The sequence below is a fragment of the Chiloscyllium plagiosum genome, chromosome 6 (assembly GCF_004010195.1).
Source record: "Chiloscyllium plagiosum isolate BGI_BamShark_2017 chromosome 6, ASM401019v2, whole genome shotgun sequence".
Lineage (NCBI taxonomy): Eukaryota > Metazoa > Chordata > Chondrichthyes > Orectolobiformes > Hemiscylliidae > Chiloscyllium > Chiloscyllium plagiosum.
In genome coordinates, this window is record NC_057715.1 from 46,297,021 (window position 1) to 46,315,269 (window position 18,249).

The 18,249-nt window shown below is 40.3% G+C and overlaps 1 protein-coding gene across 1 annotated transcript in view; it reads left to right on the forward strand.

Annotated features, from left to right (window-relative positions):
• The window catches only part of LOC122551042 (zinc finger protein DZIP1-like), a 278,342-nt gene extending 262,954 nt beyond the window's left edge, over nucleotides 1–15,388 (forward strand). The window contains exon 12 of the mRNA XM_043692685.1: nucleotides 15,234–15,388. Within this exon, the coding sequence (XP_043548620.1) occupies nucleotides 15,234–15,388 (155 nt within the window). The remainder of the gene's footprint in view (nucleotides 1–15,233) is intronic.
• Nucleotides 15,389–18,249: the final 2,861 nt, after the last annotated feature.

Consider the following 18,249-nt stretch of genomic DNA (forward strand, 5'->3'; position numbering starts at 1 on the left):
TCACCTTCATCACCAGCTTGAAAAATTCAATCAAGTTAGTAAGACATGATCTGTCCAGCACAAGACCATGTTGACTGTCCATAATTAGGCTGTGCTTTTCAAAATGTGCGTAAATCTTATCCCCCTAAAAATTTCTCCATAGCTTCCTAGTCATTGATGTGAGACTCACTGGTGTATAGTTTCCTGAATTACCACTATTTCCCTCCTTGAATAGAGGAACAACATTAGCTAGTCCTCCAGGACCTCTCCAGTGGCTAGCAAGGATACAAAGATCAAGGCCCCAGCAGTCTCCTCTCTTGCCTCTCTCTAACTTGTGGTGGGTAGCACTGGGTCTTGGCAACTTATTCACCTTAATGCTCTTCAAGAGATCCAACATCACTTCTTTCTTGATCTCAAATTGCCCTAGTAAATTCCACATTAATCCCACAATCCTCCATGTTCTTCTCCTGAATATCTCTGTTAAGGTAGGATCTCACCCACATCCTCTGCTCCAATCACAAGTTCCTTCCTTTATTCTTGAGTGGTCCTACTCTCTCCCTGGTTATTCCCTTGTTTATAATATGCCTTGGGATTCTCTTTAATACTACTTGCCAACGTCATTTCATGGTCCCTCCTTGCTCTCCTAATTACCTGCTTGAATTCTTTCCTCATGGGCCCTGTACAATTTTTGTTTCCTAAACCTTACACTTGCTGCTTTTTCCCTTTTGACTAAATTCACAGCCTCCCTCATTAACCAAGTGTTCTTTTCCTCACCATCCTTGTCCTTCCTCCTTACTGGAACATGCTGGTCCTGAACTCTGATCAGTAGGTCTTTAAACAACTCACACATGTCAAATATGATCTTGTCTGATCCCAGTTAATTCTCCCTAGCATCTGCCTAATGTCAAAATTTGCCTTCCCCCAATTTAGGACCTTCCTGCAAGGTTCTGACTTTTCCTTATTCACAGCTATCTTGAAACTTAAGGGTTGTGATCACTGTTTCAAAAATGCTTTACCACTGAAAGGTCAGTCACTTGGCCAGTCTTATTAGTCAATACTGTGTGGCACCTCTTCTGGTTGGACTGTTTCACATACTGTATCAAGAAACACTCTTGGATGCACTTAAATTCTGCCCCATTTAATCCTCTTGCTGTAAGGGGTGACTTTAATTTCTCCAGTCAAAATTGGAGAAGTTAAAGTCACCCACTATGAGAACCCTGTTGTTATTGCTTCTTTCCATAATCTACCTACATATCTGTTCCTCAATGTTTCAGTGGCCTTTCGCTTGCTATAGTGTAATCCTATCAGAGTATTGCACCCTTCTTATTTTTTATTTCTGCCCATGTTGCCTCAGTGGATGAGCTCTCCAGTATGTCATGAATGCAAATGTGACATTCTCCCTAATTAGTAATGCAACTCCTCCATCTCTTTTACCTCCCTCTCTATCTCATCTGAAACAATGAAACCCTGGAACGTTGAGCAGCCAGTCCTCTCCCTCTCTCAACTTAGTCTCTGTAATGGCCACAACATGACAGTGCTATATAGTGATCTAAGCTCTAAGCTCAGCTGCCTTATTATCTTCTATTCAAATTTGTGGGCGGCACGGTGGCACAGTGGTTAGCACTGCTGCCTCACAGTGCCAGAGACCCGGGTTCAATTCCCGCCTCAGGCGACTGACTGTGTGGAGTTTGCACGTTCTCCCCGTGTCTGCGTGGGTTTCCTCCGGGTGCTCCGGTTTCCTCCCACAGTCCAAAGATGTGCAGGGTCAGGTGAATTGGCCATACTAAATTGCCCGTAGTGTTAGATAAGGGGTAAATGTAGGGGTATGGGTGGGTTTCGCTTCGGCGGGTCGGTGTGGACTTGTTGGGTCGAAGGGCCTGTTTCCACACTGTAATCTAATCTAATCTAATCTAATCTAAACACACCATGGCCCATTAGTAGCACTGTGTTTAATTACCTATCTGCCTATCCTTCCTTTCAGACTTAATGGTGCTAACAACTACCTTCACATCAATCCCTCCACTTGCTGACTTGCTGGTCTAGTTCCCAGCCCTGCCACTCTGGTTTAAATCCTCCCACGTAGTACTAGCAAACCTCCCTGTGAGGATATTGTTACCCCTCCAGTTTAGATGCAACCTGTCCCACTTATACAGATTATCCTTACCCAGAAGAGGTCCCAATGATCCACGAACCTGATATCCAGCCCCCTGCACCAGTTCCTCAGCCACACATTCAACTGTCTTGTCTTTCTATTCCTTGCCTAACTGACATGTGACTCTTTATAGTAATCCAAAGATTGATCTCCTCAAGGTCCTGCTTTTCATCCTCTTTCCTTCCTCCCTGCACACACTCCACCAGACCTCATCCCTCTTTCTAGCTATGTCGTTAGTACCAACGTGCATTATGATCTCTGGCTGCTCACATGCCCCGTTAAGAATTTAACTGCAACCACTCAGACACAATAGCCACAGGAGAATATTCACTACCTGCCTGCCTCTCCTGGCAGTCACCCATCTATCTGACTGAACCCATGGCGTGACCACCTCCTGTAACTAGTGTCTATCACACTCTCTGCCCGATGAATGATCCTCAGTGTGAGCAACTGCCGCTCCAATGAACACGCAGTCGTGAGAAGTTGCAGCCAGTTACACTAGACTACTCCCTGATCTTCCATATTTTGTAGGAGGAGCATATTACTGTCTTTGTTGCCATCTCTGTCCCTATACATTGAGATGGATAAAAGAATCTTATCTCGCCAGCCTTACTCATCAAAGGCTAGTATTTACCTAAGCCCGCATTTATACCAACCAGCAGCACTTCCAACACACAGCAGTCCCTTTCAAAATCTTTTGTGGATAACATGTAATTAACCAGTTACTTAAATTATAATCCAATCTTTACAACCAAGTATATTTTAGGCTGCAATAAATTTTCTAACAGCCTCTCTCAACCTCTCTCTCTCCTTTTTTTGAGGTTCGAGGAGGAGGTGGTTAGTTTGGAGGTTAGTTTCAAGTATAATGTATTTTGTTGTTTGTCTATTATGTTACTATGATATTGCATCATTTGAAATGGTACATAGAATAACTCTGCTTTTATTGCATTTGCCTTTTTTCTTGTCTGTGGTTCTGTTTATCCTGTGTTTGGCTGACTATTAGAACAACCAGTGGCAACATATAAGCTGGAACCTATAAAGGAGCTTTGTGAGGAAAATGAAGGTAAAATTCCACTAAAAGGCATGGGAATCAATAATTCTTGTTTGACTCTAAAATCACATCTTAGTTCAATGGTTGTATATGAATGCATTGCTATTGTCTCCATTTAAAATAAGGATGATAATTTGTCAGCCATTTGTAACTTTCTTACATCAAAGAAATAGACACCTCCAGCCAGATGAATTAGCATATTAGGAAGCTATTCAAATTCATGAAAATAAGTAAGTATAATAAATAGTAGCGGCAGAAGGTCATATAGTCTGTCAAGTCTATTCTGACACTTAATTTGCTCAAAGGTGAACTTGGGCTTGAACAGGTTCAACACTCCCAACTTGTCCTTGCATTATTTAATTCTCTGAGAGACCAAGTCTGTCGACCTCAGCTTGGAATATATGCATCCACAGCCCTTTGGGACAATGAAGAAATTCCTCCTCCTTTTAATCCTAAATGATTAGCCCCTTTTCCTGAAACTAAACCCCTTGCTATTGATTTCCCAGTCTTTGGAAGTAATGGTATAGTATTTACACTATCAAGCCCCTTCAAACTAATAAATATTTCAGTGAGATCACACATTTTTTAACAAATTCATTGAATTGTAGACCCTATTTGCTCAGGTTCTCATCATAGGATAACTTGTCATATCCCAGGAACCAATTCAATATATATTTTCTTTACTACCTGCTATGCAAGTATATCCTTTCTTGAATAGAGGAACCAAAATTGCACACCACATTCCAGATGTGGTCTCACCAACACCCTGTACAACTGAAACAAGATATCTTTTATTCCTGTGCTTCAGTTTGCTTACAATGAAATCTTTTTGCCTTTGTAGGGCTGCTTGCTGTACCTGCTTACTAATGTTTTCTGTCCCTGTACTAGTACATCCAAGCCTATCTGAACATTAACTTTTACAAGCTTCACACTTACTGAAACAAAATCCCTTTTTATATTGTAAGTGAATGACCTTATATTTACTCACATTCATTTCGTCTACCACCTGTTGCCCAATGACTTAACCTACCTAATATATCTGCAGCCTATTCTGTCCCCCTTAAAGCTTGCATGCCCATCTGGCTTTGTGTTGTTAGCAAATTTAGATTAATCCAAATATTCTACATTTATGGGTTCCTGTTTATGTACACTACAAATTTTGTCCTCATAACACTCTCTTGATAATAATTTGTCAAGCGGGATTTGTTTTAATAACATCATGTTGATGTCTTCTCATCATACTATGCTTATATAAGCACTATATTAAGATTTTCTTAATCAATTCCAACACTTTCCTGATTGTCATTGGAGAAATAGTCTGAGGTTTTCTGTTTTGTCTCCCACTTTTCTTAATTAGTAGCGTAACACTCGTTAGCTTCAAATCTGCTGGTGTTGTTCTAGCCTCTAGAAAGCTTTGCGAAATCATAGCTGGTGCATCTACTACTCCTGCAGCTGTCTCTTAGGTACCTCAGGATATCAACTGCAGTCCTGTGGATTTGTTAGATTTTAGTGTTGAGTTTCTTTCTATTGCTGGTAGGTAACTTATGTTTTCAACTTTGAAAACAGGGAAAAACATTTGTTCAGTGTCTCTGCCATTGCCTCATTCCTATCACTTGCTTTTAAGGGACCAGTGCCTACTTTGGTCACTATCTTTCTTTTTGTATTTTGTAAAAGCCCTTTCAATTTGGATTGACATTCCTGGCTAATTTACTCTCCTGTTTTATTTTTTCCCTTTGATTTCTAAAACGCTTCTTCCTATTCTCAGACCTATTGCAATATCACATGTAACTTCTTTTAATTTCATATTAAACTTAACCTCCTTATCTACAGTTGGAAATTTCTTGTTTAGATCTTATTTTTCAGTAGAAATAATTTTTGATGAACATTTTGAATTGTATGTAAATTTGTTGCCATGCCTTCCAATTTGTTTAGCCAATCAGCTTTAGCCAGCACTTCATGATATTTAGCTTTGTTTACGTTTAAAATTCTTGCTTGTATTGGTGTATAACATTTTCAAACTGAAATGTGGAATTCATGATCACTGTATTCCAATGCATCATTTATCATGCTAGAATCCATTATTAAGGATTTACTATAGGATGTTTAGAAAATTGTAAGATAGTCAGCATGGTTTTGTGAAAGATAAGTCATGTTGGATTAATTTATTGGAGTTCTTTGATAAAGCAGTGAGAAATGTAGATAAAGGAGAACCTGTATATGTGGTGTATTTCGATTTCGAAAGGCATTTGATAAAGTGCCGAGAGCGTGGTGCTGGAAAAGCACAGCAGGTCAGGCAGCATCCGAGGAGCAGGAGAATCGACGTTTCCTGCATAAGCCTTTCATCATGCATGCTTCCTCTGCTGCCTGACCTGCTGTGCTTTTCCAGCAGCACACTCTCAACTCTGATCTCCAGCATCTGCAGTCCTCACTTTCTTCCATTTGATAAAGTGTGCATGAAAGCTTACTATATAAAATTAGAGCTCACAGCGTTGGGGCAACATATTAGATTGGTTAGGATTGGAAACAGAAAATAGGGATAAACGGGGCACTTTGGGATTTACAAGTTGTTACTTGGGATACCAGAGGGATCAGAGCTGACGCTCACATATTTATAATTTTTTATAGAATCCCTACAGTGTGGAAACAAGCCATTTGGCTCAAGTCCGCACCGACCCTCTGAAGAGTAACCCACCCAGACCCATTCCCCTACTCCCTACTAATGCACCTATCACTATGGGCAATTTAGCATGGCCAATTCACCTGACCTGCAAATTTTGGACTGTGAGAGGAAACCGGAGCACCTAGAGGACACCCAGAGGAAACCCATGCAGACACACGGAGAATGTGCAAACTCCACGCAGACAGTCGCCCAAGGCTGGAATCGCAGCAGTGACGCAGCAGTGCTAACCATTGTGCCACCCCCACTAAGCCACTCTGTTGTTGAATATATTCAAAGCTGAGTCAGAGTTTTGGTCAACTAGGGTTAAAGGATTATTAGGGTGGGAGTGAAATTGAGGCTATAATCAAATCAGCCATGATCTTATCAAATGGTGTAGCAAGCTTGAGTGTCTGAATGGTCTACTCTACTCCTAAATTTTGTGTATTAATTAAAATTGTTTCATTGCACAATTATAAAGCAAAGAGGATCTATCATCTCTAGTTGAGTTCACAACTCATTGCTCCACACTATCTTTGTCAATTTTTTTGGTCCAGTCTATGTAAAAATTAAAGTCCCACCCAAATATTACACAGCCTTTGTTACAACCTACAATAATTAATTGTTTAATGCTGTGCCAAATGTATCACTACTGATAAGGGCCCTATAAACTATTTAGCTAAATGTTTCCTGAACCTTGCTGGAGCTAATCACCTGCTGCAGTGAGAGTGGGCAAATCAAGCACAGTATTGTGATGAGAAATCTGTTGAGAAATGTAGATGTAAATAAATGCTTTGTAAATAAATACAAAATTCTTCTATCACTTCAGTACTAGTTTAAATTACTGCTACTATTTAGGATGCTAAATCTCATCAATTAAACACCTGCTTGCTCACGTAATAAATGCCTTTGAACACTCACCTACTGGAAGCCGAAAATGGAATAAAAAGTATCGCTTTCTTCTCCCTTTGCACTGAATTCCAAGCTACATCTAATTCCTAAATTAGCAATTATTCCATATAGTCTTCACTCTGCAAATCACTGTTTAAAGTGTGGTTATTTAGACAAACTTTAGGGTGTGTTACTTCTCACCACGTCTGTACAAAAACACATGTTTTTGCTTCTAAAATGTGTCTTAATTTTCATTATTGTCATACAAAAGAAAGCTGTGCATGATGCAATAGCCGATGGCCAAATTAGTCAAGCGTTGTTAATTCTTTACTTTTTCCAACAGCGTGTAATTCTATAGTTTCCACAGCATATTTAATGTAGTAAAATACCCCTTGAGAGTTTTACCAAAGAACACTGATAACCGAGTTACCGAAGGAAAGATGACTGAACATTTGTTCACCAAAGCAGATTTTTTTAAGAGTTCCTTTATAATGGTTTCAAGACAACTACTTGGGGAATGGGGGGATGTTGGGAAATCTCAGAGGTTAGGCTGAATCAGCAGCTGTCATTACAGGAGAGATGAAATTTGGGTATAAAAGGCTAGAAATAGAGAAAGGATCGTAAATATCTTGGAGAGTGTTATGCCTGGCATAATATATTAAGAGGTGACAAGGCCATGCAAAGATTTGAACAAAGTTAATAGAATTTTAAATTGCTGCATAGCAGCCAAAAGAGCCCAGTGGTTATGGGTGAAGAGGATTAGGTATGAGACAAGATCAAGATAGCAAAGTTTAGATGAGCTCAAATTTATGGCAGATGCAAGGGCAACATTGGATTGGACGAGGCTAGAAGTACAAAGATATTGATGAGGAGTTGAGCAGCAAATGAGCTGAGCCAATGGCAGAGACAGATGGTTTTATGCAGATGGAAGTAGATGATTGTGGTGATGGAAATGCCTCTCCCATGGTCCCCTTTTCACGATTGGGGTTCCACCAAGGACCAGTCCCAAAGTAGTATTTTTGGAATGCTATTAAGTATCTTCTACTGTGACAAATGATGCAAGGTATTTATTCAACACTTCTGCCATTGCCTGGGTCCCCACTATTGGATTAGATTAGATTACATTACAGTGTGGAAACAGGTCCTTCGGCCCAACAAGTCCACACCGACCCGCCGAAGCGCAACGCAACCCACCCATACCCCTACATTTACCCCTTACCTAACACTACGGGCAATTTAGCATGGCCAATTCACCTAACCTGCACATCTTTGGACTGTGGGAGGAAACCGGAGCACCCGGAGGAAACCCATGCAGAAACGGGGAGAACGTGCAAACTCCACACAATCAGTCGCCTGAGGCGGAAATTGAACCCGGGTATCTGGCGCTGTGAGGCAGCAGTGCTAACCGCTGTACCACCGTGCCGCCCACTATTATTTCCCCAGTCTCATGCAAGAGGGGTAGTCAGTAGCAGTATCCTTAGAAGCTTCACCACCCAGAAGCCATAAGCACAAGCTTCTATTTGCGTAGGTTTCATTGTCTGCCTTATCTAAATATTTAATGATGTAATACACCTCTATCATACTTCCTCTCAGTCTACTTGGCTCCAAGAAGAACATCTCCAGCTTCTCCAACTTAACTTTGCAGTCAAAATCTCCCCATACCTGGAAGCATTTTTATAAATTTCTTCTGCAACTTCTCAGTCTTGGTGACTGGAACTGGATGCAATGCTCCAGTTATAGTATAAGCAGAATTTAATGAAGATACAATATAAGCTGCCTGCTTTCATACTCAATTTCATACTCCCAACCTCAGGATTGCACATGCATTATGAACTAATCTATCAAAATATTTTATTTGTGATGTAGAGGTGCAAGTTTTAAGTATCCTTTAAGTCACCACTACCCATGTGACCATATCAATCTACACAATTTTTTTTACTATTTATAGCAAACATTAGGGCTAAGTACATTAAAGGGTCCTGATATACATGAGTTTTTCTGTATCATAATAGAAAAGATTGGTCAATTTTCATTCTCATCATTACTAATATTGAGGAGCTCAATGAAACAGTAAATGGGACTGTGTCACTATTTGGTACATGTTAATCCTTTTGTCTGTTATGGCTGAGTCAAAATTGACTCCCATTGTTTTGTGTTGTTGATTACATGATTACACCACTTCTGGGGGTGAGTTTAGCTCAATTGGTTGTGAAGCAGTGTGATGTTGACCGTGTGGGTTCAATTCCTGCACCAGCTGAGGTTACCACGTAGGACTCCTCTTCTCAATCTCTCCTCTTGCCTGAGGTGTGGTGACTGTCAGGTTAAATAACCAACAGTCCTCTCTCTCTAATGAGAGTGCAGCCCTATGGTCTGGTAAGACTATGGTAACTTGACTTAACACCACTTCCTTGTCATGCTGTATACTCGTGCATCCACAGAGCTAAGACTTACTATTAGAGTGCAAAGTGTTTGCAAAATAAACTATTATTAATTGATGTGTTTTTCAAATAAACTTTTGTTGTTGTTCTTCATTGTGTGTAAAGTATTATAAATAAAGATTTTGGCAAACTTTCGATTGTTTTGTTTATGAGTGCTCGAGTGGAATTTCCTGTTTATTTTGTGTACTACAAGAGCTGGAATTCCAAGGATACTTGTGAAGCAAAATCAGGTAGTATTAGGAGCTACCTACTGAATAGCTGGTTTCATCTGGACGTTTCATCTGGACAACACTGATGGAGTTGTTCTGCAGATTACAAAATGACCTGACGTCTATGAGAAGGGGCAAGTATTGTGTTACCTGTTATGTATTCACTGAGTTACTCTATATCTTTGAGTCACATGTGGCAGTGATGAATCCAGTTCCAAATCTATAATGATTTATTTACTTTACTTTAAAATGTCTCAAAACTTACAGAATTTCAACACACATAACTGGTCTCAACTAGATTCCCAAGCCTTATCTCTGGAAGCCTCTCTCTTTGATTAGTTATCTAACTCCACTCATAGACTCAAGCAATCAGATCAGACGATGGCATATGATAAATTTCTCCCTTTTAACCAAAGACACTATTTTCAATTACATCATTTTAAACATTAGGTCATTTCATAGAGTTCTACTTGTTTGTTTTCTCAAAATACAAAAATAAATCTTTGACATACAAATATCTCATTGACCTGTGATTTGATCTATGGGCTGAATCTTACATTTTATTGGCTAACTGTGAGGTGTATCAAATTTTTTGGTGGGATTTTCATCACAATGTCTAACAAGATTTCTTGCCTTATCTTACAAAATATACTTCATTAACTACCTACCCCACCCCATGTCATCTCTTATGTCCAATTCTAGCCCTATCTTACCACATGCATTCCTGGAACAACTCTCTACTGCCAGAATATTCCAGAATTGACCACCAATCATGCTGCCATCTGTTGTGCATCTGGGTAAGTACTGTCGGTTGGACAATGATCTGCACAGTGGCATTTCTGGCATTTGTCCCGGCAAACTAAGGAAATTTTCTGTAACATTTTGCGGACAGGATCCTGGAGATCCTACTGGACACAACAGTGCACAGGCAGGATGTCCTCTTCCCCAGGACCCAGCAGAGGAGGCAATAACACCAAACTATGCCAGCCTGATTCAAGTTTGCCATCTAGGTCAGTGCAGTCTCAGCAATGTAGGAATAAGGTCATCAATTCTCATCACTCTGTCAATGAAAGTGGCATTATCTCCTCTCTGATATGCCACACTCACTCTAGCTCTGCCACCCTATCCATCTCTCATAAAGGCTCATGTTCTACCACTTTCCCTATTGCCCACAACATCTTCTCTCACTCACTACCACTTCCCCCAGCCCCAACACCACTAAACCTGCATGCCTTCTGCGCTCCTTCCTGTCTCACTGGAGATACCACCCCACCTGCACCAACAGTAAAAGTTATGCCATCCATCTTGATCTCCCTTAAAACTTGCCTGTATCTTACTTCAGGAGAAATACAGCTTACAATAGAGCAGAAAAACTGAAAATGGCTGATAGGCAGGCTAATATTAATCTCTTCACCTCTTATGTGGAGAGCACCCTGACTCTGACTACAACGAGCATCTGACTAACCGTGTCCAATCTTCTGGACTGGAATTTGGGGAATTTTCTGACTTAGTGTGACATGGCCACCAATTGAAGGCTATACTCACTCCCTGAGGCCTACTGACAACCATGACAAGTTTCATGGCTTATTTTTATTCATTCATGGGATGTGGACGCTCTGGTCAGATCAGTATTTATTGCCCATCCTTAATTGCCTTTGAGAAGGTGGGCGGCACGGTGGCACACGTGGGCGGCACGGTAGCACAGTGGTTAGCACTGCTGCCTCACAGCGCCAGAGACCCGGGTTCAATTCCCGACTCAAGCGACTGACTGTGTGGAGTTTGCACATTCTCCCCGTGTCTGCGTGGGTTTCCTCCGGGTGCTCCGGTTTCCTCCCACAGTCCAAAGATGTGCAGGTCAGGTGAATTGGCCATGCTAAATTGCCTGTAGTGTTAGGTAAAGGGGTAAATGTACGGGAATGGGTGGGTTACGCTTCGACGGGTCGATGTGGACTTGTTGGGCCGAAGGGCCTGTTTCCACACTGTAAGTAATCTAATCTGTAAGTAATCTAATCTAAGGTGTGTGGTTAACTATCTTCCTGAACCTCTGTGGTTCATTTGCTGTAGTCAGACCCACAATGCCATGAGGGAGAAAATTCCAGGATTTTGACCCAATGGCCCTGAAGGAACAGCAATATATTTATTTCCAAATCCTTCCAAGCATTTTAGGTAGAGTGTTAGGTAACTTTAAGGTGGTGGTGCTTCCATGTATCTGCTGCCCTTGTCCCTCAAGATAGAATGAGTTGTGGGTTTAAAGGGTGCAGTTTAAGGAACTTTAGTGAATTTCTCCAGTGCATCTTCTAGATGATATGCTAATACTGAGCGTCGGTGGCAGAAGGAGTGGATGTTTGTGTATGTGATGCCAATCAAGTGGGCTGCTTGGTCCTGGATGATATCAAACTTCGAGAATGTTGTTGGAACTGCACTCAACCATGCCATTGTGCAAGATTCTATCTCATTCCTGACTCGTGCTTTATGTATAGTTTACAGGCTTTACGAGTCAGGAGGTGAGTTACTCATTACTATCTTCTTAGCCTTTGACTTGTGCTTGTAGCAACTATATTTATATGGCTAGTCCAGTTCAGTTCCTGGTAAATGGTAACCACCAGACTTTTGATAGTGCTAGCATCACCATTGAATATCAAGGTAACATGATTAACTTATTTCTTATTGGAGATGGTCATTGTCTAATATTTGCATGGCATGAATGTTGCTTGCCACATTTCAGCCCAGATCCAAATATATTCCAGGTCTTACTGCATTTGGAAATAGACTGCCTCAGTACCTGAAGAGTCACAAGTGATGCTGAACATTGTGCAATCATCGCCGAACATCTTCACATCTGATCATCTGATGGAGGGAAAGTCATTAATGAAGCAGCTGAAGATGGTTGTGCCTCGACACTATCCTGAGGAACTGGATGACTGAGAAATCATAAAACTTTGTGCATGTGCTAAATGGAATGTCAGTATAGCAGTACTGTGAGCTGGTACCTCTGGCAAAGGGACAAATGCCTATAAAGGCAATGTAAGGCAGGGATTCTGTGAGCATCCAAGCAGGCTAAGAGTGAGTAAGTGCTGTGAAAGCATGCAAGCAGGCTGAAGGTGAAGCCTGGTTCAGTCTATAAGCCGTGCGTGTGCTTCTAGGTGTCCAGTGCCCTTGCAGCATTACGATGATTGTTGCCAGTGCAGATGTGGGGTTTGTGTGGCTCGTGCACAGGAGGTGTAACATTGTTGGTAGCTGATGACCAAAATGGTGGTCCTTTGGTGTTTATGGGTAGTCAAGTTCAAGATGTACCCATCCTGACTTCCAATTCTTGATATCTAGCCTGTTTGGCACATTTGGCAAGATTGAAGCTGAAGATTAATGACGCATGTTATTGAAGCGTTTAACAAGCTATCATCCATTTTAACGGAAAATGGCAGTTGGATAGAGCTTTTAAGGATAGCGGAATCAAGAGTTATGGGATAAGGCAGGAACAGGATACTGATTGAGGATGATCAGCCATGATCATAGTGAATGGTGGTGCTGGCTCAAAAGGCAGAATGGCCTACTCCTGCACCTATTGTCTATTGTCTATAAAACTCATCTCTGCCAAAGGAGAACTTGACTCATCACTGGGCAAATGTAACAACATGCTGCTGATATCAAGATAGGCCTTGTCGGACTTCTTATGAAATTTTGCCATGACATTGGTTTCAGATAATGTCGCTTGGGCCCTTATAAGATTCTGCACAAAAGAATTTGAAGTCGTGGTGCTGTGAGATCATCTTGTGAAGCAAATGATCAACATCACTCGTAGGATATAGAAATATATCCACACAGTTACTGTCCTCATATGTTCATCAAGGCCTCTCTTCTGACTAAAGCCTTATGTTCTGTGTACTGATAAGATATTTCCTTGTCTGTTATGCATTTTTAATCAGATATTCTGGCTGAAAGGTTTGTTACCGTAAGGAGACTGGTAAGGGTGCTCACCTGCGTAACTTCTAATGGTCTTACGTAATGTATTCAAATTTCTGGTAACAATATGGGCAAATGTTTTCCTTCTCTCCAGGTGTCTTTTAATGACTCTTAAACACTGTGGGAATCACAATGGCCATGTTGCATAGAATATATTCAAAAGTACATTAATTGATGCATATTAATAATGTCTCTGCAGATGTAAAGGTGTCCAAGAAAAGCCTTAGATTCATTACATGGATATGGTCTCTCTTTCGAGTGGCTCTTTTTATGGTTCTTTTCTGTGTGCAATTCCTTTTTCCATTGGTATATGCATATGCATGAACTGGTGATGCTGAACCTTTGCTGATGTTTCAGTTTAAAGCATGAGTTATACTTATTTCACTTGAGCTGACAAGTGTTGTAAGTTAATGAGTGCTTCCACAATTTGGACAGTTTTGAAAGTATCTGACTGTGATGGAACACAAATTGATGAGATTGCTGAGGTCTCCTAGTCTATATCTTGAGCTGGTTGGGCAAGCTGTGCTTACAACTTGAGTCTGCCTTGTCAAGCCTATTCCATTGCACTTTCCTCACACACACTTACCTTGCAAGCTTTCCTTTCCATTGTCTTTCCTCACTTTCAATCTATCTTCTGCCACTCAGAGTTCATCTGCGACTTACCCTCATCCTTATGCAATTTCATGCTTCACCCTGATAATCTCCCGCATTAAAGACAATGCGATTCATTGCTGAACACATGTCATTGTTGTTACTTCAAACTTCATTTGTTGCAGAAGGGAACACAGAACACCAGAGAGGAGGGAATGAGCCAGTGGTAGTTCTCCACAGATTACAATGTTTTTGCATAGATAGAGGGAAAGTGTTGGAAATCAGTGAAGTTTTGACATCCCACAGATTGCCACTTGCAGATGATGATGATGCCATGTAACCGTGGAATGCCAGCCAGAGAATCAAACCTTAACAACTGCCGATCATGTTGTTATCAAAGAAAAAATTAATATAATTCCTAGCCCTGACAAATATGTCAATCAGTCATCTGTCTGTTACAATTATTAGCCTCTAAGACAATAAAAAATAGGAATAGGAATTTTTCATTCGTCACGTCCACTTTCCTGCATTTTCCTCATAACTGTTGATTCCTCTGTTGACCAAGCATCTATCCCAGCCTTAAATATACACAAGGTCTCTGCCCCCTCAGCTCTCTGTGATAATGAGTTCCAAAGACTAACAACCCCCTGATTGACTAAGAACCTTCCTTCTCATCTCAGCCTTAAATTGACACCCCTTAATTCTGAGACTTGGAGTTCTGGTGTCAGACTCTCCTATGAAGTGGACAACATCCTCCCAGCATTTACCCTGCCAAGCTCCTTAAGAATCTATATAAGATCATCTGTCATTCTTCTAAATTTCAAAGAGTACAGTCTCTAACTGTTTAATCTTTGTTGATGTGACAATCCGTCCACACTGTAGATTATCCTAGTGAACCTTCTCTGAATTGCCTGCAATGAAATTATATACTTTGTTAAATAAGTGGACCAAAACTACCCACAGAATTCCAGATGTGCTCCCATCAGTCCCTCATATGTTACAAGACTTCCCTATTTTTTACTCCAATGCCCTTGAAATTATTTATTATAATATTCTCATGAATTAGAGTCAACTTGTCATTTGCCAATGTTTGTCTTAGATTCACTGGCAATTTTCAGGACACTTTGGAAATTGTGAATGATTAAATTTGGAAGTCAGTAACCCAACTCGCGAGAGTTAAGGACAGAAGTCAATAGGTTCGAAATGGCTTTCTGAAATGCTCATATTTTTGCTGATTTTTAACCAGATTAATACATGTTATATTTAACTAGAAAATTGTGAAAATTATAAATATATTTCTTTCCAGATATGAAACATCTACCAGAAGTATCGACATGCAATGAAGACCTTAGAAAAGTTTTGAAGAAAAATCCAAATATAGTGAAAGAATTGCACAAAATAGTGGAGCAAAGTTTGGCAGAAAAGTTAGAAAATCTAGGGATAAAACCTGTGAGTATTTAAGTGGGTATATATCAAATAAAAAATAATGTTATTTTAACTAAAATGCTTTGCCAGGTTATTAGTATAAGCTGTTAAAATTTCAGCATGAGAATTGCGTCCTTTGCCTCTGCTACCACCAGCTTTGTGACTGCATATCTGTGAGAATCATTTCAAAATAAGGGGGCACCCATTTAAGACAGATGAGCAGGTTGTTTTTTTCTCTGAGATGATAGGTGGCATGGCTGTGTGCAGGGAAGGTTGTGTCTCACAAACTTGTTTGAGTTATTTGAGTAAGTGACAAAGATCATTGATGAGGGCAAGTTGGTGAAGGTTATAAAGTCATTGAATCATACAAGACCTTTGGCAATACAGAGGTGAAGTGCACCTGGGATGCATAGAGAGTTGGCAAAATGGATTCAGAACTACCTTGGTCATAGAAGACAGAGAATAATGATGGAAGGGTGTTTGTCTGCCTCGAGATCCGTGACCAGTGGTGTTCCGCAGAGATCAATGCTGGGACCCCTAGTGTTCTTATTACATAGGAATGATTTGGAGAAGAATGTAGGTGACCTGATTAGTAAGTTTGCAGCTGTCACAATGACTGGGGGAGCTACAGATAGTGAAGAGGACTGCCAGAAAATACAGCAGGATATAGATAGGCCGGAGACTTGGGTGGAGAAATGAATGATGGAATTGAATCTGGATAACAATGATAAAAAATGATGCATTTTGGAAGGTTTGATGCAGTAGGAAAGTACAGCAAAATTTTTATTAACCAGCACCCATGGGACCAGGAATGTATCGGCTGATCAAATATTCCAGATAATTAAGAGTAACTCTTAACCACAGTCAATCCTAACCAAGCAAAACTTTGCAGCATCAACATCCCTCAAGCAAACTGTAAAAAAATTCAACACACCTTCCAATATAAGAATACACAGTAAGCAATAGAACCATAATGCAGGGAGTATACACATCACTGTTGTACTTTATTTGTATCAGAAATACTTATATATAATCTTTGCTGGTTATCAAGAGTGCCGGTTGATAAAGTACCGATTAAAACAAAGTTTGCTGCATGCAGTAAAGGATAGAACACTAGAAGCATTAACTTACAAAGGTATCTAGGCAAACAGATCTTGGCACCACAAGTGGATATAGTGATTAAGAAGGCATATGGTTTGCATTAATTGACCAGACCATTGAGTGCAAAAATTGGCAAGTCATGTTGCAGTCATTTAGAACTTTAGTTTGGCCATATTTGGAATATTGTATACAATTTTGATTGCCACACTAGCAGAAGGATGTGGAGGCTTTACGGAGAGTACAGAAAAGGTTTATCAGATGTTATCTGGTTTGGAGTGTATTATCTAAGAGGAGAGATTGGACAAACTTGGTTTGTTTTCATTAGAGAGGACAACCTGATCTCAGTTAACAAGATTATGAGAGGATGAGTAGAATGGATAGTCTGAGTCTTTTTCCCTCAGGGTAGAAATATCAATTACTAGGAAACATAGGTTTAAGGAAAAAGGGAGATAGCTTATAGAAGATGTGAGAGGTAATTTTTACATGGCGGGTGGGAAGTGTGTGGAATGCTGTGCCAGAGGAGGTGGTAGAAGCACATACAATAGCAATGTTTAAGAGCCATCTTGACCAATACAAGAATAGGCAGGGAATAGAGGGATATAGAGTGTGTAGAGGTAAAAGGATTTTGGTTTAGAAAGATGTTATATGTCGGTGCAGTTTCGAAGGGCTGAAGGGCCTGTTCTGTGCTATATTATTTCTTGTTTTATTAGTGTGAATCTTTGGAACTCTTTTCCTCAAGAGATGATGGACGCAGAATCTCTGGACATTATTAAAGCAAAGCCAAATAGAAACTTAGTAAGTAAGAAGATGAAAGGTAATCAGAGGGAGGCAATAAAAAACCAGAGTTGAGATTGCAGTCAAATTAGCCGAGGTCTTATTAGATGGAGGAGCAGGCTCAAGGGTGCCAAGTGGTGGCCTAATCTTGCTCTTAACTCATATGTTCATTAGTACGTCATAAGACATTTTGCCCAAATGTCTGTTGCATGAATATTAAGTTTTGTTTATTGGCTCATCATTCCCAATGAACCACAATGATAGTCTAAACGATTAGCCAACATTTTCAGGAAATATAACATTGTAGAGACTTTTGTAAAATTAAAAATGGAAATTTCAAATTTTGAAAAAAAAAACAAAGATGACAGAAATAATAAAGTTGTTCCATAAAGTTGATGCACATTATAATACACTAACAGATGTTTATATCCAATTTTCTGTTGGAAGTTATTTAGAACTTGCACCCTTTCACATTGCAAATTGTAACAACTCACTTTATAATACAAAATATTCTAGATCTTTTCACCATTATCTTAGAGGGTTTTTTAATGCTTGGCAGAAATAAATCTTTGAAAATGACAGAATCCCTACAATGTGGAAACATTGAGTCCACACCAACCCTCTGAAAAGCATCCCACTCAGACCCACTTCACTACTCTATCTCTGTGACCCTGCAATTCCCATGGCTAATCCACCTAGCCTGCACAACCCTAGACACTATGCCACCCAATCATGACTAGACAAAGGGTGTCACATTGTGTAAATGTTTTTACAAAAATACAGGCCAACCACCATATCCACAGGTCCAGTCTCTGTGGTTTCAGTTACCCGTGGTTTACTGTGGCCCAAGCATATTACAGGGAACGTTCCAGAACCCAGAACTAGGGGGCTGCCGGGAAGGTAAATTTCCCATTTAAATGAATGGATTTGCAACTATCCGTGGTTTTGGGTGTCTTGGAATGTATCCCCATGGGTACAGGGGTCTACTGTATTCAGAGACACTGGACTATCCAAGCACAAGA